The 25,496-nt window shown below is 39.4% G+C and overlaps 2 protein-coding genes across 9 annotated transcripts in view; one reads left to right on the top strand and one right to left on the bottom strand.

The window, feature by feature from the left end:
* The window catches only part of ccdc9 (coiled-coil domain containing 9), a 23,562-nt gene extending 7,907 nt beyond the window's left edge, over positions 1-15,655 (bottom strand). For 5 of the 7 annotated variants that reach the window (XR_003049514.1, XR_003049513.1, XR_003049516.1 and 2 more), the window contains exons 1-13: positions 7,787-7,933; positions 6,774-6,826; positions 6,526-6,630; positions 6,181-6,330; positions 5,730-6,098; positions 5,506-5,589; positions 5,206-5,370; positions 4,919-5,100; positions 4,240-4,301; positions 2,397-2,517; positions 1,755-1,887; positions 924-1,473; positions 185-364 (exon numbers count right to left, since the gene is read on the bottom strand). Coding sequence is in view for 1 of the 7 variants with exons in the window: in XM_017032130.2 (XP_016887619.1) it covers positions 185-364; positions 924-1,473; positions 1,755-1,887; positions 2,397-2,517; positions 4,240-4,301; positions 4,919-5,100; positions 5,206-5,370; positions 5,506-5,589; positions 5,730-6,098; positions 6,181-6,330; positions 6,526-6,630; positions 6,774-6,776 (2,104 nt within the window). In the remaining 6 variants the exon portion in view is untranslated. Of the gene's footprint in view, positions 1-184; positions 365-923; positions 1,474-1,754; positions 1,888-2,396; positions 2,518-4,239; positions 4,302-4,918; positions 5,101-5,205; positions 5,371-5,505; positions 5,590-5,729; positions 6,099-6,180; positions 6,331-6,525; positions 6,631-6,773; positions 6,827-7,786; positions 7,934-15,568 lie in introns of those variants that run through there. The other 2 variants (XR_003049515.1, XR_003049518.1) reach the window with 2 other exon arrangements.
* On the top strand, positions 15,535-25,496 carry bbc3 (BCL2 binding component 3). Of its 2 annotated transcripts, XM_008308891.3 has the most exons (4): positions 15,535-15,673; positions 16,942-17,314; positions 20,235-20,440; positions 22,428-25,496. In XM_008308891.3, the coding sequence occupies exons 2-4, from the start codon at positions 16,951-16,953 to the stop codon at positions 22,521-22,523; spliced, it is 666 nt and encodes a 221-aa protein (XP_008307113.1). In that variant the 5' UTR covers positions 15,535-15,673; positions 16,942-16,950; the 3' UTR covers positions 22,524-25,496. The 2 variants fall into 2 exon arrangements, with proteins under 2 accessions (XP_008307113.1, XP_008307116.1); XM_008308894.3 differs by lacking the exons at positions 15,535-15,673; positions 16,942-17,314 and adding an exon at positions 17,347-18,503.

Genomic DNA, 25,496 nt, shown 5'->3' with positions numbered 1-25,496 from the left:
CGAAAGAAACAGAGATAGAGAAAAAAGTTTTTTCTTAAAAATCTCAAACTATTTCTGTATTTTAAAATCTTGTCTAACATTCACAGGGACGTCGTGCTGTTTCCTGTCATCATGAGAACTTAAGCTTAGCTCCTGAAGCTAATTTAATGTAGATTAGGTTATGTTTCTTTTATTTTTGCTTTACTTTTCAAGGGAGGAGCAGGTGTTTCCTGGTTCTCTGACACAGGAGCATCACTGATGACGGGGGCATCTTGTACAGAAATATCAGAGGGTACGGCATCAGTTGACACGACAGCCACAGTGTCAGGGGGCAGAGACGCTGGTTCTGGCTCAACCGTTTCAGAAGGAGAAGAAACCTCTGTGGCTTAGAGGGGAGGGGGGTGGTGGTATGATGACAAAAAAGGACAAATGGAAGGAAAGACCAGAGAGAAAAAAAAATCAGAAGAAAACAGAGGACATCTAATTTCCAGTAAATGCTCCAAGTTAACATTTCAGTAAAGATTAAACCAGTATTGACAGTATTCTATAAAAGAGAACTGTGCATGAATATTTCATTAATACCTTTATCTTCTGCTGCTGGATCCGCCCACATTATAATGTGGCCATAGGTTAATGGATTCTCTAAATTAAATAAAAGGGCTGAATCTGAGGCAGACGCTTGTCCTTTTGAGCATGTTAGCTTAAAAAAAAAACTTTATGGGTTTACGATGTGGCCCGTTGGTTGGTTTTGTGAAAATCGTTCTTGGTCAAAAATATCTATTAGCATATCTATGATAATTAACGCAACTGACATGTTAACACAAGCAGGTGATGGAAGTAACACTATAGATTAGCCTTCTAAGCTAGCTGCCCCCAGCCCCCACCCCCCGCCCAACTACATCAACTCCAGTGTATGATGACATCACTGATTACAAGTCTCTCACCAGTTTTGTCTTCCAGTTTTGGTTCAGTAGTTTCAGTGGATACAAAAGTGTGGCTCTTTGTCTCCCTCTCCTCCTCCTTCTTCTCCTCCTTCTTCTCCTCCTCCTTGTGCTCCTCCTCTTGGTTCTTCTTCTGGGGTGGACTAGATTCCGTGCTGGAGGGCTTCAGGGGACTTTCACCTCCCATGCTGCTCCGTGGCGACACCATCTCCATCTCCTCCCCCCAGTCTGTCACCGGCCTGTGGCCGTCCAGTGGTGAGAAGGGGCTGAGCGGTTTTCCTCCCTCAGTTGAGTCCTGAGCCATAGATGGAGGAGGGATGTAGACCTTGGGCCTGGGAGTCCGCTGCTCTTTGGGGCTGGGTGAAGAGGACGGTCCAGAGCGAGACGTTGGAGACACTGGGGAGTGGTCTTTGCTCTTGGTTGTTTTTTCTTTCACCGTGTCTTTCTTCTCAGAACCGTGTTCCGAGTCGCTCTCTATTTCTTCATCTTCATCACTGGTAGCGTCCTCCCAGTCCTCTTCATCCTCCTCTCCATCTTTGTTACTCACCTCCACCTAAAAAACATGAACACAGTGATTACAAGGATTAAGTGAACTGGCCATTATTATGTAATGTTGACTCTTAGTGAAGGGTTTTAAATCTAGAAAAGCTGGGAGAATTTGTAATTTGAAAACGTAGCTTTTCGCTGTTTAAAAATGCCTTTGATGTGAAATACAGTGGGGAGTTTTTGTGAAAACATCCAATAACTGAATAAATGCAGCGTTTGTTTTTCTTAATTTACAGTAGGAGAACAGACAATGATGGAAATGTGTCACCGTCTCCCCCTCTGCTCTACCTGCTGGGTCGTAGGGGATTTGGGTTTTTCTTCCTTTTTAGCGGGTTTTGTCTTCTCCTCTCTCTTTGGCTTGTCCTCCTTTTCTTTCTCCTTCTCCTCTTCTTTGTCTCCTTCCCAGCGGTTGTCATGCATGCTGTCAAGGCAACCCAGATTTTAATCAGTGTCAAAACAACAACAATGAAAGCAATGCATGTCTGAATATGTCAAGTGTCTGAGTCAGTGAAACATCACATCACTTCGAGACTAATGTTTGAGAACTACAACCATAACTACAGTTAGAGTATTTATTGAAATCATATAATCATAAAAAAAATTGCTTTAGGATTTTTTTTGCTTGATCATCATTTAATTTAGGGTTATTTATAATTTAAAATGTATTCCTTGTATTGTATTCCTTTATAATTAAATAATCGCTGAACTGCACTTTCAACAATTTTTACTATACTGTACTATAAATAATGAAATATATACAGTACATATATATATTTAACACACTTTTTTATTGTTACTTTAAATATTGTTATATTAATTTGCTTGTATTACAAATGCTTAGATGATATTGTCTGGTCATTGTGGTGAAACACCACTATGAAAAGTGTCTAAACATGAACCTTATATTTTTAGGAGTCGTGCATGAAGTACCTGTAGCTCGGCTTCTGTCCTCGGCCCTTCCCTCTGCTCCTGTCCCCTCGACCGCCCGGCGTCCTGCCCTGTGACAGGAAGTCACCAAATGTGGGTACCTTAGGTGGCCGCTTACTGTCATCTGTGGAGGACAATTAGAGTGAAAGACACGTGTTAAAATCTTAGTGATCTTAAAATTCAACAAATAAGACATAAAATTATTAAATCTAAATGTATGTCGTAGTTGGACTCCACAGACTGCTGCGTCCAGAAGTCAAACATCTGCAAACCAGCTAAGAGGAAACAGGTGGAGAAAACAGACGAGACCTGTTGTTGTTGTTGTTCTTCACCTGAATGAACATGAAGTGATAATAATAGACACAAATAATGACACAAAGAGTTTTAGTTTTATCAACAGTGAACAGCTGGTGTCTAAAGCTGGGGCTCTACAGGCCAAAAGTCAATATTTATAGTGTGATGATGAAAACCCAATTGGACTCTGGAGATGATCACACGTCCCAAAGTCTTGGTGAACACATGAAATGCTACAGATAAACAGTTTAACCTTCAGATGTGTCCCCTGTGGACATTCCCTTAAATAAATCACTGCTGAATTTCAGTTAATTCTGGATTAAAAGTAAGCACAAACTCTACGCAAATGCTAGAAAATATTAAATGCAAGAATGAGGAAACCAGACGCAATGAAAAAAACAAGTAAAGTAAAAACCAAAATGGTGTGAGAGAATGAGAATACTCTTGTGGAGAGGACAGGAACGATATTCAGAAGGTAAAGAGAGGGAACGCTCCAGTGGAGGAGGGAGGAGAATAAGAGCTTAAGGGGAATTGTGATAAAAAAAAATAAAAAAAAAAGGTCAGAGAAAGTGACAGGCACAAATGAAGGGATCAGTGAGGGGGAAAAAAACAAAACAATGTGAGGATGAAGATGAGCAGATGGAACAGAGGAGCCTGAGGCTGTGAAGAGGAGACTGCAGTCACTCTACAAATTAGAAATGTTGAATAAGAAACACACAGATGCTCACACAGATGCGCTCGCACACGCACACACACACATAGCCAAGGAGTCAGTGTGTTTGCATTTATAAAATTTCTAATTACCATTAAGATCCATTTCCTTATAAAGGTTTTTTTTTCCAAAACAGGTTTGGTTAGTGTGACCCACTTTTAACTCATCAGAGCTGTAGAACAATTAGATTTAGAAAAACAACATTTATTGTAGTCTATATACGTAAAAGACTAAATCATGAAACACAGTGATGTATCTGTCTTTGGACTGTAGAAAAAGAAACAGAGACAGAGACAGCAGGGACGGTTGGTTATAGACATGGAATTTTAAACGAAATTTGCTGTCCAGTGATACTACCCACTGTAAATGTTTTATTTGTAGGCTAATTTGTTCCAAAGTATTAACGTTGAAGAATCCTTAAGGAACATTCTACATTAAAAACAAACAACTTGTACTCTTAACTGGAGGTGAAACTTTGGGCCACATGGGAAAAAGACTGGGTCTGTTGTGAAACTGCTCTGAGGTCAGTTCCACCGCAGCTTGAGAGGTTGATTTGGACACAGGGGAAATACAGCGAGTATTTACATAATGAGCTTAAATCAACTTCCATTTGCATCAGGATCTTAATTGGCTGAAGGAGGGAGTGTGTTGTTTCCTATGAAGCTGGTTTGGTGTGTCATGTGGGTGTGTGTCATGACGGCAAAAACAAAGAGACAGACACAGGTCAGAGGACAAGCAGATGTCTGGTATTGACCTCGTCATCACAGGTGTGGGGTCACAGCAGTGACAGCAGATTAAAACTGTGTGTGTACGTGTGTGTACGTGTGTTTGTGGACTTGCCTCTCTTGCTGCCTGGCTCAGATGTGACGCCCTCCGTAGCCACATTTGGGTCCTCTTTGAACCTGTGAAAGCAAGCACTGGGTTACATCGATGTAGACACACACACACACAGTGCGACCTTCTCACACCTCTGTCATAATCTTTATCCAAGATGACATGTGTTCAAACCCTGGCTGTCACCCTCTCCTCCTCTGTCTCCATCTTCAGTATTCAGGATTCACAGCAGAGATGTGTTTTTGCAAAGTTATTGATGTTTATTTTAAATTTCAACAAGAATCAATGTTACTTTACTTATTTTTAGATTACCTATTCTACCTAAAATGGCAACATGTAAACGGGACTAGAGAGCCGACTAGTGGTGATTGCTGTTAAGAGCACATTTAGATCATATTAAAGGCTAATTTCTTTAAGTTCATGTGATAATGGAAAATATTTGGTGATGAACTACGAGCTGATCCACAAACTATTATATTTAAGGTTTAAAAATAGAAATAATATGTAATAAATATGTTGGCTAAATGAATCACAATATTTCTCCAAATCTTTCATTTAATTTTTTGAGTCTTCTGCATCATTAGAGGTAAAAACAAAAGCACTACAGGGAGCATAAACATGGAGGGAAACATGAAACGTTTTATCCAATCTCAGTAAAAAAAAAAATCCCCTTCTCCCTTCTTACATGTTGTCCGTCTTTTGGGCGTCCCACTCCCGTCTCCATTGGCCTGTTGCATTACGATGGCGAGCTAGTCTTTCCTCATCAATCTGTTCACGTTCCTTCTTCCAGCGCAGGTACTCTGCTCTCTCCCGGCCGGTCATTGACATCGTCATGTCCACAGAACCTTTGGGTCCTGGCCTTCGACTCTATACAGACAGGAGAGGATTCAGAAATATCAAACGGTCAGGAAACAATAGCCTGGTCATTTTGACAACTAAACTGTCACAATTATATTTAAGAACATTAATTACAGTCCACTCTTTCTCCAGTTCAGCTCCTGTCTTAACGTTGTCAAAGTCGAGTCCTCCCCAGTTCCGCACATGTCTCCTGCTGCCGTCCTTTCGATCTAGGTCAGGTGCTGGACCAGAGCGTCTTGGATCATCCAGGAAGTTGCGTATGGGTTTATCACCATCCACCTAAGGGAAGACATTGGTTTTAAAAACTTCATTTTAAGATTACAGCACTGGACACTATGAAAAGCAGAGCAACTACAAATCAGGTGACAATCTTTGAATATAGATACGTAATTATATGAAACAGTTTTGTCATACCCGCTGTCCTCTCTCGTACTCGGCTATTCTCTCCATTTCTTCATTCATCTTCTCTATGTTCTGTCTCCTCTTCTCTTCCCACTCCTGTGTTAGAATAAACAGAGACAATGTTAACAGACACATTGGTTAATTACTGTAACAAAAACAGAATGAACATGAACATGGGCATTTCAATCAATCAGTCAGTTCAATCATAGTTCACACCTCTGTGGATATAAGAGTACCTTGGATTTTCTGTCGATGCCACCTGGTGTTGCTCCTTCTCCGCCTCCACCTCCGCCTCCACCTCCGCCTCCGCCTCCACCTCCACCTCCACCTCCTCTCCCTCTCCTTCCTCCTCTGCGTCTCTGTTCTGCTGATTCTACAAATTCTCCACTTCTGGGAGTCCTCACTTCACCCTCTCTCCTTTCTTGGCGACCTCCGCCTCCACCTCCTCTTCCTCCTCCTCTCTGTCCCCCTCTACCGAGTCTACCTGATCCTGTCCTTCTGGGGGGACTGTGACCATCGTTTTGCCCTTTCTGGCCATCACTATCCTCAGAGCTTCTGGAACCACGAGGGGGTCCAGATTTCCAATCATTCACAACTCTCTTCTCCTGCAGAGGGCAGTTCAAAATGAATGGGCCATACAAAATAGTCACAGTACATCACAGAAATTAGAGGGGTGGCACTTCTTACCCCTGCCGGTTTGGACAGATCAACTGTAACGGTGAAGTTTTCCTTCTCCGTCTTCCTCCTGTCCGTCTCTGGCTCATGTGGACGTGGTTTCCGTGGTGTGGTCACAGCGATACCCTCCTGCTCTGCTTTCTTCTTGTCCTCTTCGATTTCCTTTAAGATCAAGTAAATAATGAAGTGACACAAAACATGTTTTCAGAACACAAATATACTCCGTGTCATCCTTTCAATGACAATGAAAGACAATAAGTTCTTGATAATACTTTAATACTTAAATAATGATGTATTTATTTAAAGGTGTCCACACATAATAAGTATAGTTACACATTTCAGCTCATATCTCCATACCTGGTATCTTTTGACCAGAGCCTCATTTTTCTTTCTCAAAGCTTCTATTCGCCTGTCCAGCTCTGCATCTTTTTCCTCCTTGGTCTTGAGATCTACAACTGAAGACTGTCATATAGTAAAGGAAGAAAGCATTAAGGTAAACAGGAGAAATGTGTGTCCTATCAGGAATTAACAACCGAAGTAAGCATGAAAAAAAAAAAATCGCACTTTGTGTTCAGTACTTTAAATGTTTTTTCTTTGTAACTTACCATATTTGTCTTTGAAATTTCTCTATAAACAGCTAGCAGATGAAGCAGTCCTCCTGGAATTAGAACAGTGTTGATGAAAATTATGTGGAGGACAACCTGAACAACTTAACAATGATCCTAAATAATTTCTGTCATATGGCTTAACTTTAAATTTGGAAAAACTGCCTCATAATGCATTTGAGATTAATGTAGACACAAATAATCATATAATAATAATATTAAGTGTTAGGACACATGATATACTAATACACATAAAATAACACTTAAGTCAAAGAAATGACATAACCAAAAAAGAAATCCAGATAGTTATAAAGCATTGCAAAGGATCCAAAGCATGGTCCACCCAGTTAGTTTAATGACATGAGAAAAGAAACGCAGCACTTTACAGTAATGAAACTGAAGGTAGTTTTACATACTCTAAAAAGTCAATCTAATTGTTTTCAGTATCAAAGGTTGTTTAAGGAGATTATTGACTAACTTCATGGTTTTTTAAGTGTGTGCTAAAAATGACAGGTTATTTAATTCGTTTTTTTTTTACCAAAATATTATTCGTTAAAAAAACATACTAATTAATGACAAATAATTTGACCAGGTGTCAGATTTGTGTTCACAGGTGAGATCAAGTCTTAATAAGCTTGTGTGGGTCCATGTACGTATATAAATGCTCCATGCCAAATACTTCAATCTTTCCTGTGATACCAATATGAACCACAGCACGTGAAACTGTAACCACGCCACCCCACCGAGCCACAGTAGCAAATAGCAAAAACATAAAATAGATGTGTAAGATGTTTTTAGGATTATACACTTTATAACGATAAGACTGACAGTGATCCTTGTGTCTGCTCTGCTTTGTAGGACTAATAAGCACACCGAGCCATGTCTGCTCGTATACAAAGGCGCCTAATCAACCGCACAGTACAAACACGTCACATTGCTAATAGCGTTAGACGACGTATATTTAAACGGCGAGTTAAATTAAAACTGGCGTTTAAATATAACTTTTTATTTACCTTTTAAAGGAGTCGTACAAAGAGTACAATACTATTTTGGACTCGCGGGTCTTTGCCAGTTTCTGCACCTCAAACTGTTCTTATTATTCGGCTTCCTGTTGGCTGTTGCTAACTTCCTGCAAAATACAGAGCCTAATCCAAATTTTTAAAGACACAGCGCCCATTTTGGGCGACGCTTTTATTTATTTATTATTTCTTTTCGTTCCTTTCTTTAATTTAGGATTATTTTGTATGAATAAAACAATTAAATGGATATTTTACAACCGTAAACAAACGTAAAAAAACAAAAGGAGCTAAGTGTTTCAAATCAAATGTAATTCGAAAGGCGTCCACAAGATAGCGGTAGCACTCAGTAGACGAACCTGACCTAGAATACACAGCTCTTACATACTACATTATAAACGCTACAATATATCTGTAACCCATACTTTTCGAAAGTCAGTATAGAAAAATGGAGATTTAGCCTGGTATTAATATTTTATATGAATACATGAGTTCCAAAGAGAAGTTTGAAAAGAACTGCATTGACCATGATGATGCAAACTGTGAAAAAAAGAGGTATATATTAGAACTCCTTCCAAGAGGAAATTTCATTAGGGAATTACTATGTAATCCTAGATTTTAAAAAATGTTGTAATTTTTGATTTAAATAATTTATTTAAGATGTTTTCAATTATAAATAATTGAACCTATGGAAATTAAACCAGAGAAATTAAAAAAAGTGAGGAACACTAAACTAAACTTTTTTTCCATTTCTAAACCATTTATAGAAGTATTGCAAATATCAGTAAATACCTAATGTAAATACCTGACCCATGCTGTTTTAATCTGAATGTATCATTTCTGTACACTCACACACACCAATGTGCACACACACACAAACAGAGATAAGTGACCGTCCTGTGACCCAGTTTCAGTGGACATAGTCAAAACAAACAGTTGTGCTGTTGTTAGGCAGAACGCTGAGTAATGACCACACAGGATTTGTTAATCACTTGATGGGATCATGCAACCAGAGCCTGTACCTGTGGCATTATATCACCTGTAGACATACAAATAAGGTATACAGTCCAGATAAAGGGGATGGAGTCAGTGTGAGCATTAGAGACTGGCACCAGTTAGACTGATAATAAAAGGTGTAACAGTATGTCTACCCTCACTCCCCTAACACAGGCCAAATCTTTGGACACCGTGGAGTTTTTCCTGTACATTCCCATGCATGGCTCCAGTAACTATGGAAATTCTTAATTGCTTTGGTCTTTCCATGAAAATATATAAACAAACAACAATAAGTGTTATGCAACAATATATTTTTGTACAAGGTCATGTTCAGATATATTTTAATATAAGCAGATAAATAGACATATGATTTTCTGCAGTGATTTGTGCATGAGGTGTTGCACATTTCCGTGCAGATTTACAAGGTAAGAATACATTATGTGTGAATACATTAACTGTTATAAAAATGTCAGATTGTTCCAAGTCCATGTGTGTGTCTTTAACCAGAATGTATTCATCCTGAGGCTGCACACTGTGGATTGAAATGAAAGCCCAGTGCTGCCTTCTGGATCCTCTTTCAGCTCCAGCCTTGATGCTGAGGGAAGGTGCTGCATGTGTGTGTGTGTGTGTCAGTGGAGGTTGAGGGGTGCTCTGCGATGAGCTCATTGTTGTGAAAGCCAAACAACAGCCTCCCTGGGGGAAAACCTGAGAACCCGTGAGGCTCTGATCACGGAGAGTGAAAAGTGACGCTGTTTTTTCTTGTTGACATAAACAACCAATCCTGTTGGGCTTTACGCAGCTCTGCCACCAAGGCTGTGACTGGGTGAAGTGTTTCTGAGCAGAATTTACAGCCGGGTTATACACTGGGGGAATTAAATAATTCCCCCCTAAAATCTGAGGGAAATACCAGTCATCTCCTTGTGGGAATTTTACTTTGCTTTGGAGATAGTTACTAAAGAAACGGAAGTTCTATCAAAAACAGAACTTGTTCTTCTTATTCTATTATATCATATACAGGTTATTTCTCTTGTTGAGAGACTGATTTATTTACAATACAATAATCCTGGGCATTTGTATCTACGTTTGTCAAGTGGTGAGTACTGTGGTCTCACAGCAGGAGGGAGCGGCTTCTTTGTGTGGAGTTGGTGTGTACAGTGCCACAAATGTATAACTTGATTTTCTTAGTACCCTCCTAAAGTTTAATATTAGCATTGCTACAACAAGTCACTCAGTAAAATCAAAATGGAAATGGAAATTCAAATGAACTATAAATAGGCTATTTTAACCATGTGATTTAAGTCACCAAAATAGTCACATCCTGTTTGTGTGCCCTCCATGCTGCAGGACAAACAAAGTCAAGCAAGAAGAAACATCATGTGCCAGACATGCAAATTCCTCCACACAGTGTTGACCCAAACTATCATAACAGGGTTGTGGTGGACAGACTCACACGCCCTCTCTCCCACGAACCATGTCACCTCTGTCTACCTCTGTAGGGGTTTAGAGATAAGGTCATTTGAAGTGGCACTATACTTTCCATCTATTACTTCCTCTTTTTACATTTGTCTCCATAAAATTACACTACAGTGACATTGGATAATCCATAGGGCAAAGTCAGCATTTAACCGGCAATCATGGATGTTTAAAATGTTGACATCAAACTTGAACCAATTTGGTGTATCCTTTAACTCTGCTCTCAACCACCTCACAGAATCTCTATCTTCCAATCGGTAATCAGCTAACATTACATCTTCAATCTGATAAAGTGTCAGTTCTGATGTATCACTCGGGTTGATAGCTTTACCTTCACCTGTGGCCACGGACCTTCATGGTAGTTACCAAATGTTATTTCCACATCACTATGTGATACAGAGGTTTGCAATCTTCTCTTTGTCTCTGTCTTATACGGATGGAGAGAGAGAGAGAGAGAGAGAGAGAGAGAGAGAGAGCTAAAGATCAGCTGAACATTACAATAAATAAGTTACCAATGAGAGAGTGAGGAAGGAGACACTTGAATTATCTCCTGAATCTTCAGTTCTTTTATTACAATGTTGACACTCACAAAAGATCTTTGTTTTGGTTACTACAGGACAGTAATCAGCTGCACACATGTGATAGGACGGCAGCTGACCAGCTATCATGTCAATCAAACGGCATCAGTATCACAAGCGCTATAAGATTCAGACAGACAGATACAGTTGAGGGAGATAATGTTTAAGGTTGGATTCCTATATCCCTGACCTTCAACTCTGTAATTAAATTGATAGGAAAGGTACTGAAAGCAAAGGGCGGGGCGTAAAAAAAGAGGCAAAACCTTCTCATGTTATTTTAACACCACAGAGTAGCTCTGCATTCATTGTCCAACTATATCAAGCAAATTAGTCATGTGAGCGTGATATAAAGCGGAATATTCTTAACATGGCAGAACTAATTCCTCAGTTCAGTGGCATAAATATAGATGTCTACTGTTCTAAATGAATCAAGTCCACGATAAATATAGATTTTTCAATCTATATTTAAATTTTGCAAGGTCAAAGTTAATTAAATCAGACATTTTTCATTTGTTAATTTTAGCAAAAAATAGCTTGTTTTTTTGTAGTTTTTATTGCATTGTTGCATTGATAGACATAGCGAGTGATATTTTACATTTTTACACAGGGCTAATTTAGGTTGCAGAGAAGAGAGAGTGAGAGAAACAGAAAAAAAGCTGCAGCAGAAAGTGAGACACAAGGCGGCAGATCTCATTTACATGCTTATCACAACTGCACAGGTATAGATTACCTGTAAGAGAGAGAGAGAGGGAGGGAGAGGGGGTACCCGTGTGTGTGTGTGTGTGTCTGAGTGGGACAGAAACAGACAGAGAGGGACAGAGAAAGAAAGGGGGGTGGGAGAGTCAGAGAGCCCTGTACACCTTATCTGGTGGCGTCATGTCATCTCTCTATTGCATGGCTGAACTCAGGTTACAGTGTGTGCAACCCCTAACAATCACAGAGAGAGAGAGGGAGAAAGAGAGAGAGGGGGAGAGAGAGAGTGAGAGAGAGAGAGGGACAGACACAGAGAGGCTGAAAACAATATTGATGATGCAGCAGAGTGGAACCTGAACCCAGGTTAACAGGTGACTGCATACTGGCATCAGCTGTGAACTGGCACCAATAGAGGTTTGGGAGCTCTGTGTGGGTTAACCCTAGGTCAGAAAATAAAAAATAAGCTTGCTATAATTTAGATGCATATCGTCCACTCTATATCTGTCCGTCCGTCTAAAAAACTTTTTTAAAACATATTTTGTTTTTTTCCATTTACTGTGCTTGATTTGATAAAAGTAGTTTTGCTCCAAATAAAAGGAACCCTGCATGATTTATAGCCATGTCTTTGAGCAATCAGTGGGCAACTGGATTGTGGTGGTATTATACATAAAATTATAATATATATAGGGCTGGTGTCAGAGTCTATCTGGTGCTAATATCAAGAGCTCATTTGGGATTCTGTGTCTTGTCATAATCAATGTGTTCAAGCATCCAGTGAACAGAAAATAGACCATAATGATATGATTAAAAGAAAATGTTCTGTGGCTGGATCAAATCAGGTGGAATTAATGATTTGTCTGCAATACAGAGAAAATAATTTTTAATTTTCTGCTAATTATTTACATTATATGTCGTCATCTGTGGCGTCTCAGGGCTGCTTCATGCTACATTTGAGCGTGACCATATCACATGAACAGTCTGGAGCTGTGGGATGTTTTGGGAACAATTCTTGTTACTGTAACACACCTACATGTCTGAAACCATCTGATGTTACTTTATCTGCAACAAAACTAGTGAGAGGATGTTCGCCTGGGCATGTACTTCACACGAGACTAGCCTCTCCGCCCACACCCCAATCACCCACCCTACTCTTCAGCCCAAACAAGGGGGAGTATACAAATCTGCTGCAGGAGGAGAGGAGGAGGAAGAGGTGGGGGGTCTGGAAACAAGCTGCCATTTCCAGCCGATTACACAGGCTCCAACCCTGCAGCTTGACTTTGCCGCCCCTGTCTCATGCCCCACAGCAAAAGGGTGTGCTGTGGAAACAAAGACCTGAGGGTCAGGGGTCGATACAGCGAGGGTGTCTGAAGTCATTTGGAATGCTAATGCTATGCAGGGTTTCAGACCACTGGGTGTAAAAACTCAAACAATTACTCAGCTGTTGGAACATAAACTTTGCTGTAGGTTTACTTCGTGAAAAACTAGACAAATATCATCAATGTAATTGCCTTGAGCATCCTACAGCTCACGGCCTAAAGTCAGGCATTTACAAGTAAAAACAACGTACCTATTTTACTAAATGCAATGATTAAGTTGTTTGTTGTAAACAAATGTAGTATTTTAGCACCACAAACCACAAATCTGTACCCACCAAAAATCAAGCATTCAGTTTAAGGTAATCTATGTTGTGTAGTTTGTGTATTTTGTTAAAGGGCAACTAGTAAACATAAGTAGGTTCATATTGTTTTTAATTAAATATTGACCACTGTATTACAGTAACCTGAACATACTGACAACATGATCACACTAAAGTGGCTAAAAGAGAACGTTCTCTTTTTGGACTGTGTCCCTAGAGAGGCAGAAACCTCATTAAACGGTTTTTACACTTTTTCCTAATTAATAATGCAAGACAATCTGCAGGAGATCAACCACAAAACAGCAGAACATCTGAACTGCTACAGTAAAAAACATGTATTAAAATGTTATATTTGTGTTCTTAAAAACATTGCATTTAAAAAAATTGTGTAAATAAAGTATTGTATCTGACAATGAAGTCACAAAATTCCAAGTGCACTAGACACGTATGACAAATATGACAAGTACAATAATACCAACACAAAATCCAACTGAATTCTAGCTGTAGCAGCCATTTTAGCAGCTGATTTGGTAATTAACCAAGCTCCTGTTTTAGTTATCAACATTGTTGTATGACCATCCAGACAGATAAAAATACATCTAAAAAATCTAGTGAATTGAAACTCAACACCAGGACACACATGCCACTCAATCAAAATCCTTCCACACAGCTGAGAGGATGGGGAACCCCGGGTATTTTAAACCAACACTGGGTTGTTTACACCTTTGTGTAACATGAGGGTCAGTGGCATGGACGGAATCACTAACAGGTCTATTGTTTCAGTCCATTAATTATTCTTACTCTTAATGATGCAAACTAGATGAGATAAGTCTTTGCCTCCGTGACTGTGTAAAAAAGGTAAGATTTAGACCAAGAATAGACTTACAGACTTCACTGATGTTTAGAAAACAAAATTACAACTGGTGGCAGTAATTACAGACACTAATATCCTGTAGTTCTCACTCACACTTGCAAGCACTTGCAATGCTTGTGTCGTAAAGTGTGACTATATGAATGCTGACTCAATGCCTCTGCAGGCATTGTTTTAGTTCACAGCTGCTGCAGCTGTCTCTGTGTGTGTGTGTTGTTATGTGTATGTGTGTTTCTGTGTGGAACAGATTGGAAGAGAAAGAAAAACAGTTAGGGTGAAGGACAAGGTAATGGTGTGTTTGTAATCCAGTGTAAAGATGATAAGGAAATACTTTCTCTAAACAATGAAATGAGGAAATTTGAAAGATGTCGGACTGTTTGGGCTGTCAATTTATTTTTTCATATACAGGTATATGTGTGTAATATAGAAATACCTTAGACCAGTCCATTTATCATTGTGGTAGCTATAATTGCTATAAATGCAGTGTGAATGCACTTGCACTGCCTTTTCCATACAATCAGTCACTGTGATGTATTTCCTGAAGCAACCATCTTGGTGTTTTACCAGGAATGGGTTGATTTATAAGTATAATCAAACCCAGGTCCTACTGTACAGTGGGAATACTAACAATGAGCCAATATTTAACTGCATAATTATGACACACAGATGGCTTTTTATCAATCAGTACCTCGCCTATTTAAACAACTACCAGCTGTCAGGACCAAATTGTACTTAAATTAAGAAAAATGCAAAAAAAAGGGCAGTGTTTCTGCAGATAAATCACAATTTATTAGCAGAAATTACTCTCTGTACTTTCTTACTTCTTTGCTTTCTCAGGTTGAACTCCTGACTGCGTAAGAGTTCGTTTAAAAGGCATACAAGGTAAAGAAGAAGCAGGAAGATAAACAGAACGGTGGAGACAGGGAAACAGTCTTCATCCTGTTGTGGGAGCATGTCAGCACATGTCGTGTGGTGCGGTAAAGGAAGTTAAGCTATAGTCAGGCAACTGTGACATTTAGTTTTCAAAATAAAAGCTTTTAGCAGCGCAGACGACTAGGGGATGACATCACCAGCAAATAATGTTCATAACAATAAAATAGTATTTTATTGAACTGGCGTACATGAAAGTGTGCTCGGATATAATATAGGTGTAATGTAAAGTGTATTTATTATTTTACACGCTTTTAATGACGTTGGCGTTCGTGTTCTGATGTATTGTGTAATACTGTAACCGGATGTTGAATTACATTTCTGTAGCTTGAGGGACGTCAAGTAAAAACAGAGCGATCCGACGCTGACGCTGAGAACCATAACAGACAGTGTATACCGTATATCCGAGGGTGACGAATCTTCTCTGAGTGAATCTTCGCAGATTCTGATCTACGCATTTCTGTCTTCATGAGTCTGAGACTTTAATGAAAACACTTTGCTTTTCTACAATCTGGACAATCCTGAACAGTTGAAACCTGAAATGGAGTGACATCAACCCAGGATTGGACTCCTACAACATCCACACCACCTGTCCGGCTTACCCCAGTGTCCGTGGATCAGTTTATTCCATCTGATGTCAAGCCTTGACTGGTGGAATCTGACCTGCCCTCAGCATCAGCATCTGCGCGGAGCATCATCTTCGTCAAGTAGGTGGATTATTATTTTTATCCCTGACAGAGTGAAGAAAATACAGCGTCAGAATCTGACAGCTGTCAGCACTAGAACGATGAAAAGAAAATTGGCTTAAACTCAGCACTCAACACCGGTTTGAACCATTTCCTTCTCGTTGTAACCCTTCTAACAAACCTTATAATCATTTAACAAAATTATTTGGCTAAAACAACTACTTTTCAAACAACTATATATAAATAACAACAGACATTTATCAAAGACCCTGTTCTATGTTAACACTAGTCGTTAAGTTGGTGATAATTTGAAGTCCTGACAAAAAAAAATTAAATAATATAATAACAATATAATTATGGACAAAACCACGTTTTTTCCACACTGGAAGCAGACGCGGATGACCATGAAATTCGCCGTCTTCGAACCGCTAACTACATTAGCGCTAACGTTGTCTCACAAACCAACTTTCTGTCTTTTGTATTTCCATTTACTGTGAATATATTATGTATTCTCGCTGTGAAACGTATGCGTATTCGCTTTTATATGTGATTTATTTTGTCTTACCAATTTTTCAGTAACTTTTTGTTTGAAACAGGTCTACACACAGTGTTGCTATTGAAAATCTCCTTAGCTTTCAAATGTAAAGATTAAAAAACGACCGTTGATGCTTCTCCCCTTCGTGTCTCGCGTGACTCGGCGGCACGCAAGCGCATAGTCTGTGCGAATCTGCTGTTCGTTCGCGCGCGCAGATCCTCGTGCTCGTGAAGCACGGATTTGTTTACAAACACTAGTCTAGCTTTGCTTCACTACCAGACGCCGCCTATTGGTAGAAAAGCGAATATGGGTTGGTAGGTCAAAGTGAGGCTGGGGAGAAGAATTAAAATAAAATAAAAGTTATATACTGTTTTTCTACGAAAAATGCACTATAAATAAACGATTTTATGTTAAAGGTTATGTTAAAATATTATTATTTATATATTGGTATTTATATTTTTATAACCTTGTACCAAGTACCAAAAAGAATAACAGTAATACAGTGTCTCAATGACTGTGTGGGCTGTAAATGATTACCAGTTGCCTTTTACTCACACATGCACAATTTGCATGGTGCCGTGTGTGGAACCTGCAGACAGACCCATGTGTGTCTCCCTTCACTGTTCTTTACACCCACATAAGTCCCACAAAAACAGCGAGATACATGACTATTTACACTCCATGTTAATAAACAATGTAATTAGACATTTTATTTCTAAATGTATGAAACATTTTTCTTTGTGTCACTTTAAAGACCACTGATATGGCCCGTGCAGAGACCATTGAGAGTGCTGGAGAAACTGGAGGAAGTGGAGGAGGGGGCAGAGGAAATGATCCTCTTCCACATCACACGTGCCGCATGGAGGTCCGATGCCCTACCCACTCGTGGCCTGGTCTACTGACAACCAGTAGTATAGCTTCTGGTCCCAGTTCCATTCTCCCCTACAACCACAATCACCTGCATCCCTTGCAGCCTCTGCGCCTGCTTTATTCTTTCCCCCACGAACACCAGCAGCTTCCTGCACGGTCGCCGTCAACAACACCTCCGTTATCACCACTGTGCAACCAGGGTGAGCAGAGCAACAACATGGGAGGGAATTCTGGAGGCATCTCAGAAAATGAGTCAGGTAAGATTATGTACCTTAATGATAGCAAACCAAAAAGTAATGTTTATATTAAGACTGTGAACTGAACCAACCCCTGCATCTAATACTCCAGACATAAAAGAAATTCATCAAAATGTCCTCAACAATAACCAAAAATAATTTGTCTCAAGATGTATGTCAGAGCTAAATTATCTATGTGCTGATTTCTGGACCCTGCAATCTGAGTGTCAGGTGCTAGTACAACATAAACCGTTGGGATTCAACTAGAACATTGAGACCTGGACTGATATGTCATTAGCGTAGCGTTATGAACATAAAAATTCACTGCGCCTCCCTTTCGGCGTGAAGGAGTCCAGCGTGATGTGTTTACAGCCCTCACGGGGATTTCCACACATCTGACATCACTGTTGTAACTCCCATGCCTCTGTTTCAGTATGCTGTGAGGATTCTCAGACAGCGAAAGTGATCGAAAGTGAACAATGTTTGTCTGGCCAAAGTTCACATAGTGTGAAGAGGGAGAGATGATAATAATAGACTGTACTGTACTGTGTGAAGTCCAGCCCAGCTGCTGAGATGAACTTTGTCTGTTTCACCATAGTGTCTATTGTTTTATGACAAAACAAAGAATCTGAAGATGAGACTTAGAATGTGGTAGAAAGTGAGAGAAACATGAGGTGGCATTGGTTACAAGGAAAGGCAGCTTTACATTTGTTACTGAGCCACAGTTTCTGACAGATTTGTTGTAATGTAAACAGACAGGTCACTCTCCACCTGCTCCTCCTCCTGCTCCTCCTCCTCCACCCCTCCCTCAGCTGAAGCTCAGCTGACTCTCAGACATGTTCAGACTTGTCCTCTGTCATGTTGCTGCTCTGGAGAAACACTGAGCAGCATTTCTTCATGCTCTGAGCTTTCACAAAGGCAGCAGAAAACTCTGTCTTGACAAACTTTTTATTTAATTAAAAGTAACATTTAAAAAAAATCTTCAGAGAGATTTACAAATCTGTGATCCAGAATAAAATCAAGGACAGACAGCTGAGAGGACAGACCAGGAAGGGAGGTGCAGTGAAAGTGAGCAATGAAACAAAGCAGCCAGAGTTCTAACAGTGGAGAGTAAAGTGTGAGGATGAAGATGTAACAAGTACTGACTGTAGGCTTTAATGCAGATTATGATCTGGGAGGATGGGAAGCAACTCCCAGCTTTCATCGACAGGTAGGAACTGAGTCATACAGCTGCTATCATGAAGACCCTTCCAGTCATATATATGTAAATATATATATATATCAAAGTGCCAATTTAGCACAATTTATTTTTTGAATTTAATGCTTATACTCAATATTAAAAATTACAAGTGTAAGTGTAAGTGTACATTTTTAATAGATACTCAAGAGAAAATATTGGCAATATATGCTTTTCTAATAAACTGTATCATTAAACGTTCTATCATCTGTCAGCTTATTGATTGCAACATTATGATGTAAAACAGTCACTCAGATAATAATGAGTTGTTCACAGGCTTAAATTACATTTTACATGTGACTTAGTAATTTACAGACAGTTACAATGACTATATGTGTTATATTTTTCATGCATAATCTAAATGGGTGTTAATTCTATTTTGTATGGATCATCAGAAATATGATCAGATGGAAATAATATTCTAAATACAAAACACAAAAACAAAAGAGCTCATGGGTCAACTTCTCTCTCCTCCCTTTCCTGTCATTCCCTTGTGCACAGTAGATAGAAAAGCCCACAAAGTTCGAGACCATGGAGTTAGTTGTCTCACTTAGACCCCACTTGGAAATCAGCCTGTCTGATTTGTTGGAAAGGCCTCCACCTCATTGTCACCCCACTTCTCTCCCCTCTTATTACTACTCTTTTACACCTGTCTATCATCCTTGACCCCGCCTCATTTCACCCAGTCCACCCAATCCCAGTGTATCTTCTGTTGTCTTGACCAATCACACCCAGAAGTCAGCAGGAGCGCTATCTTTGAGTTACCCCGGCAACAAGCCAGGGCCTCTCTCTCTCTCTCTGTCTCTCTCTCCCTCTGTCTCTCTCTCTGTCTCTCTTAAAAAACGCATTTTAGTGGATGAGTTTTTATCCTGTTCTTTCACTGTGAGACTTATTGACAGTAAGATTATATAAATATGAATATCAGTCCATCCTATCCTTCAGGCACAGAGAAAATAACGGATGATTTGCATGATGATTTTGTCCCATTTACATAAAAGAGCACATTTATAACATTCACTTTAAATAAACACTGTTATTTTATTACATTTTATTTTATTTAAAAGTTACGTTTAAAAAAATGCCAATAAAAAACCCATACCTTAGGTTTAGTATGAATTTGAGATATTTTTGTTTATCTAATAAAAAGTGCTGAAAATAACCATAACCATTGGTAATTAATACCAATTTAGCAAGAAGTCAAATGAAAAAATGAAATATCTTTTTTCTTCAATTAAAAGGGAATTATTTTATATGAATTAAATGCAAAGTTGTAATGACATTTAGATAGGTCTCATTTGTCACAGTTAAATGTTAGACTTTTAAGTTCAGTGCAAAAAAACAACCGTCATCAGATCAGTGTCTTTATCTGTGTTTATTTATGCCGATCCCAATGGCAACCATGAAAAATATACATAGAAAACGTAAACAAAACTATAACTGACTTTGTTGAATAAATTAAATGAAGTAAATCATATTTACTTTATGTTTTAATTAAACAGCCGGTGGCTTCAAACTCCTTGTTTATGAAAATCATTTGGAAACTTGGAAACGTTTCCTTGTGTTTTTTCTCTTTGTTCTGAGTTTTACCTTAATTCACCTCTTAAGCTACTTAACAAACATTGATGTATCAAAATGACAGCTGTGTCCTCACAGTCAGAACGTTCGGAAGAACAAATGAAAAATTAATTTTTATTTTTGCTGCAGACGTTGACGTAGAGGAACATCAGGAGATCTCCAGTCAGCGGGAGCCTCTGCCTGACCTGCTGCCACAAAATGAGCGTGTGTCCCGGGGTTCCCCCCCAGACAGAGCTCCCAGGAATCAGGTAGCTCAGGACCTGGAGGTCAGGAGAGTGGCCAGACAGCTGAGGGTCATCGGAGATCAATTCAACGCCACAGTTTTACGCAGACAGGTGAGGAGCCTGCTTGTGCCGTTTATGGATGATCAGTTATTCGCTCAGCAAAACTAATAACTAACCAAACTGGAGAGACTTGACAGTAGTCAACGTTATTGGGTTTTGGTGCTGAAATTTCAAGGTAATAGAATAATATGCTATTTTTTTTAACAAAATTTTGAGGTGTAGCCGTCATTTGCAGTGATGCAGCCCTTTGTCTGTATTTTTGATCTGACGTTGCTTTTGCAAGTGAAATTGGAAGTTTTCTGTTGGAAATGTTTACCATAATAGACCTGGTGGGTCGCAGGTCAAAACCTCTTAAAAGAGGAGAGAGGAGTAGCAGGCGTTAGAGTGAGGCATTTAAAGTCATTAAAAATTGTGGCAAACCTTTTTTAGTATTTAAGGTGAGAATCTAGAGTGGAGGATTTAACACTTAAAATAAACACTAACTGTGTCTGCTCTACATGCTCTACTTTATCTGTGATCACAACAAAATCACATGGATGGCCATGTGACACACACACACACACACACACACAGATACTGACATACACTCTATCTTATCTGACCGTAGTGTTCTTGCATGAAGTACATGAGATAAATGCAAATATATTTGTATGTGTGTGTGTGTGTGTGTGTGTGTGTGTAGCTCCATGTTCTATAGCGTGAAACTGTGACATTGGTTTCCCATTCCTTTCTTTCGTCTTTCTTAGTCTCATTCTTTTTCCCTGCCTTTTTAAAATTATTTCCATGAAATGATCTGAAACAGTCCGCAGAGTTCTTCCTTACTCTGTACTAACAGAATATTTGTGTGTGTTTTTATTGTCCTTTGCCCTCATTTATCTCTTTTACAATGTGCGTTACAGTCAACCCCTGCCTCCCTCCACATTTAGAGAGAATTATTGACATTTACATTTTACTTACAGCTATGGTCTGTCTCTTTACTATCAACTCTCTCTTCTCCAGCTCATGTTAGAGATGGGCAACACACACACATTGTATATACACTCACACACACACACACATCAGACTGCCCCTTCTCTCCTTTCCCTCTTTCCCCCATCATCCTTCTTTATGCACATAAACAAAGATGACGTCACCTACTCTAAGCTTCTACTCTCCCTTTCCCTGTCTCTCTCTGTCTCTCTCTCTCTCTCTGTCTCTCTCTCTCTCTCTCTGTCTTGCTCTCACACACGCACGCACACTTACAGTCACACACAAACAGAATTGTAACAGGTTTTCTTGTGTTGCTGCTCACTCTCCCTGCTGAGTGTGTGTGTGTTACTCTCATCGTGCTTATGACAAAGAATTTGGCAAAATTGTACACACTTTTCTGAACAAATGTTGAACAAAGAGCTAAGAACTAAGGTTAAAATGGAGGGAGAGAAGTAGAAAATGAGAGGGCTGATGGGAACTGAACATAAGGGAAGGTCGGTTAACCACAAAGAGGTGAGGTTCAGGCCTTCCAGAGTGGTGTCCCACAGACACACACACGTTAAAGACACCTCTGCATAAACAAACAATCCTCAGTATCCCTGCCTGAGACTGGGAAGCCGTTGTCTCTCATTTAGTTAAACATAGGTCAGGTTAAGATAATCAGAAACACTGTTGACTTTACAGACCTACAACATCTACATGATCAGAAACACTGTTGAGTGACTTTACAGACCTACAACATCTACATCTTCATGAATATCCAGCAGAGCAGAGTTTGACAGTATCCATCAGTTTATCTTTCCAAATTAGCTCTTCTAACTTCTTGACATCAGCCTGAAATGCATTTATGAATTCAGTACCACTGCTGTCCAGTAGGTGTTGGCTCTAATAAATTCTACACTTTTACATGAGTGTCAACGTTGGGTCCTCATCCCACCAGCTTACGATACAAAAAATCTACCACAAGTAGATTGACTTGACCAGACCTTCACAGTGACAGCCATTCAAACTTGTGAAAACTGCTTTAAAAGAAAGCTTTTCTAACATGATTTCATTTCCTTTCTTGCAGCATCCAGCTCCGTTCTGGCAGGACCTCAGAGATGCCTGCAGAGGTGTCATCAACTTCATCACCCAGACTCTTAGCACTCTATACAGGATGACATAAGGTAGCCATGTCACCTGCCTTGGTTATGGAGGCTTGTCTCTGTTCAGGACTTGGCAACTGCCCACCGTCTGTGGCTCATAAAGAGGAAACCACAGCTGGTCGCTGCCCTGTCGTGGCCTCAAGTCTGGATGAATCCTCTGGCAGAGGCATCACTTCAACCTGTGAGCTGAAATGGGTGTAACCTGTCTGTCTGAATGACTGTCTGTCAGTCTGCTGGTACAGACTGCAGCTGATGGACCTGTGACAGACTCTTTTCTACCTGTACATTTTGTAAAATCAATTTGCATCAACTGTCCTGTCTCGTCTTCATCTCGGGGGTGGGTGTGTTATGTAGCACCAGTGTGTGTGTGTGTGTGTGTGTGTGTGTATGAATGAGGAAATGTGTGTAGGTACTGTAAGTGAACGCAGCAAATCTGAGCTAGGATGGGAACCACTGGAAAACATGTTGAATTTGTACTTGATCTTCCTTCTCTCCCGTTTCCTCTGATACTGTAGCTGTGGTGTGTACCTTTAATTTCAACCTAAACTCTGTCTTACAATTGAAACCTTACTGAGTCAAAAACAGATTTTAAGGAGCTATAGAATGACTGTTGGAGAATGACTTATCTGTTGGTTAAATATGCCACCGTTGTGGACGATGGACGACGAACACAGAGATACTTCAGTGTTGTCCATCATCAAATCACTGCTTCTAATGATCTGTTGTTAATATTTGGGTAGACCTGTGTTAGGATTCACCCGGGGAGTTCATCTGCTCTGTGAAACACCACAAACAGTTAGTGTGGTTTTTCAGTTAGTCATTAGTTTTCAATAGTTCCAGATGGAGCCTGCAGCAGCAGAAACAAAGTCTTATATGTTTGTTTGTTCATAAAGACTGAACACGACATGAGCAATGAAAACAAAAAAAAAAACTAAAACTAAAAGTCACACACTGCAGCTTTAACGTCTTCCCTACGACTTTGTCACGTTCCGCCAGTCGACATTTCAGCTTCCAGATTATCTTCTGCCGTAAATCATCACAGATTTGATTTGATCTTTATCCTACAGCATGTATCTAAACTGCTGTTGTAACTTTATTTATTTTTTATTTCCGCCCTCTTTTTCATATAAGCTGTGAAACTGGAATCTGATGTCAAATTGCAGGGAAAACTGGAGGGTTGTTACACTGAAGAGCTGAGCTTCACACACAGCTTCGTTTCATTGTAACACAATATTGTGCCTTTTGGCTCAGCACTCAGTTGAGGCCTAATCTCTACCATCAGGACAATCATACACACACACACACCTACAGTATATTCATACACACACACACACGTGGACACACGTGGTTTTCACTCATCTGTGTTGACAGTGTTCGGAGTTCTATCTTGATTAATGTAAATATCTTTTTCAGATAAAATGTTAAAAATCTTTGGTGATGAACTTTTAAAAAGTACATATCTAAGGCAGAGTTCACTGAGGAGAGTCTTTATTGTTGGATGGCAGTTGGCGATCCTATAGAAAGTCTAATTTAAATCCAGTGGATTTGAAACGGTATTGCAGGAGTAAAGAAAATATGATTCGGAATTTTTTGATGGATGAAAAGTATTTGATGTCGACTATACAATGAGCCGGGGTGTATGTTTGTTTTTTTTTTTTAGTGTGGGACAAATGCTAATTGCTTGTATTAAGAACATAATTTATTTCAGATTGTAGCCTATCTGTAGCCATTGTTTTATTGCTATGTTTGTTTTTCATTTTTTTTACATAATGCGTTATTTATTTTTTCTTACATTCCTGATTTGAAAACTATGAATTAAGCTGGACTTTGGTTGGAACTAACAAAAACAGTGTTGGGAGCTGAAGCTAAATTTTGTACTCACTGAATGATATCCAGCACCACATTCATTTCAAAGATTTTCTGTTGTGTTTTTGATAACAAAGAATAAAAACAAAAGTTGATCGTAATGGTACTATCAGCTCAACAAAGTGACTTAAATTCGAAAGTGAAACATTGGCTTTAACAGTGTATAAGGTGAAATGGAAGTCTCTACATTTGCTCTCATAAGCACACTCAAAACAGGGCTCAAAGACTGGTTTCTTTTTTTTAGCATCCCAAAGGGACTGATTTGAAACTTGAAAAAGTTTTGATGGCATAGAAATTAAAATCCACTTCTTTAAATGCCTCATAAACACAGGGAACAAAGCGATTGAGAGCTTTGACAATGTTTGTTCAGGTCTTGTTATTGTCATTGAACTGCCCTGCCTTAGCCACTATGCTTTCTTTGGCTTTTTTTTTTTTAAATACACGTGTTAAGGCCTTGTTGTACAAAGTTATGATGACAAAAGTTGGGGCATTGCTGTCACAATAGTCTGGTTTCATTATTGTGTATTCACATTCTCTCAGTTTGATGGCTGTGTTTCTGAGCACCATTTGCAGCTGTCATGCTGTACCTCAGACACGTTTGAATTTCTTTTGAGTCGTCGTTTACTCTGCCTGTAAGAAGTGAACACATGCAGCTGACCTCCTCTGACTGTGAGCACTTCAACGCTGACCTTCAAGAGTGCACTTCTTAGTTTGCCGTGCACTTCTTATGTTCTCACAGGCCTCAGTGTCAGTCATGTTTGCTCAGTTTTCAACCTTTTTGCTATAGTAAGGTTTCTGCATGTTTTTTGTACTATTTTGTTTCCTTTTTATACAATAAAAATAAGGATAATTTATAGTTGTCTCGTGTTTTATGTCATTTTTTAAAAATTCAGACAGGAGCTGTGTGAACGAATAATTGTCCAACTGTCTTCTTTCTTTAAAAAGGGGATTAAATAAGTTAAATAAATACTTGAAGACGTCTTTTCACACTATACAAAGTCAGAACAGTGTAGACTACCATTAGAGAAGGTAGGGAAATTCTGCAGGGGCCAAAGTATCGGGTGGTTTTGAAACCCTTCACAGATATTTTAACGTTAATCTTTTCTTTTTCCAACCACAAACAAAAC

The sequence above is a fragment of the Cynoglossus semilaevis genome, chromosome 4, assembly GCF_000523025.1.
Source record: "Cynoglossus semilaevis isolate Cse_v1.0 chromosome 4, Cse_v1.0, whole genome shotgun sequence".
Lineage (NCBI taxonomy): Eukaryota > Metazoa > Chordata > Actinopteri > Pleuronectiformes > Cynoglossidae > Cynoglossus > Cynoglossus semilaevis.
The sequence above is the reverse complement of the archived record's forward strand: the minus strand, read 5'-3'. Positions and strand labels throughout refer to the sequence as shown.

Coding starts and splice junctions, on each gene's coding strand:
- bbc3 (XM_008308891.3), top strand. CDS start 16,951: ATGGCCCGTGCAGAGACCATTGAGAGTGCTGGAGAAACTGGAGGAAGT. Junction 17,315..20,234: donor CATCTCAGAAAATGAGTCAG/GTAAGATTATGT, acceptor TTTTTGCTGCAG/ACGTTGACGTAGAGGAACAT. Junction 20,441..22,427: donor CCACAGTTTTACGCAGACAG/GTGAGGAGCCTG, acceptor CCTTTCTTGCAG/CATCCAGCTCCGTTCTGGCA.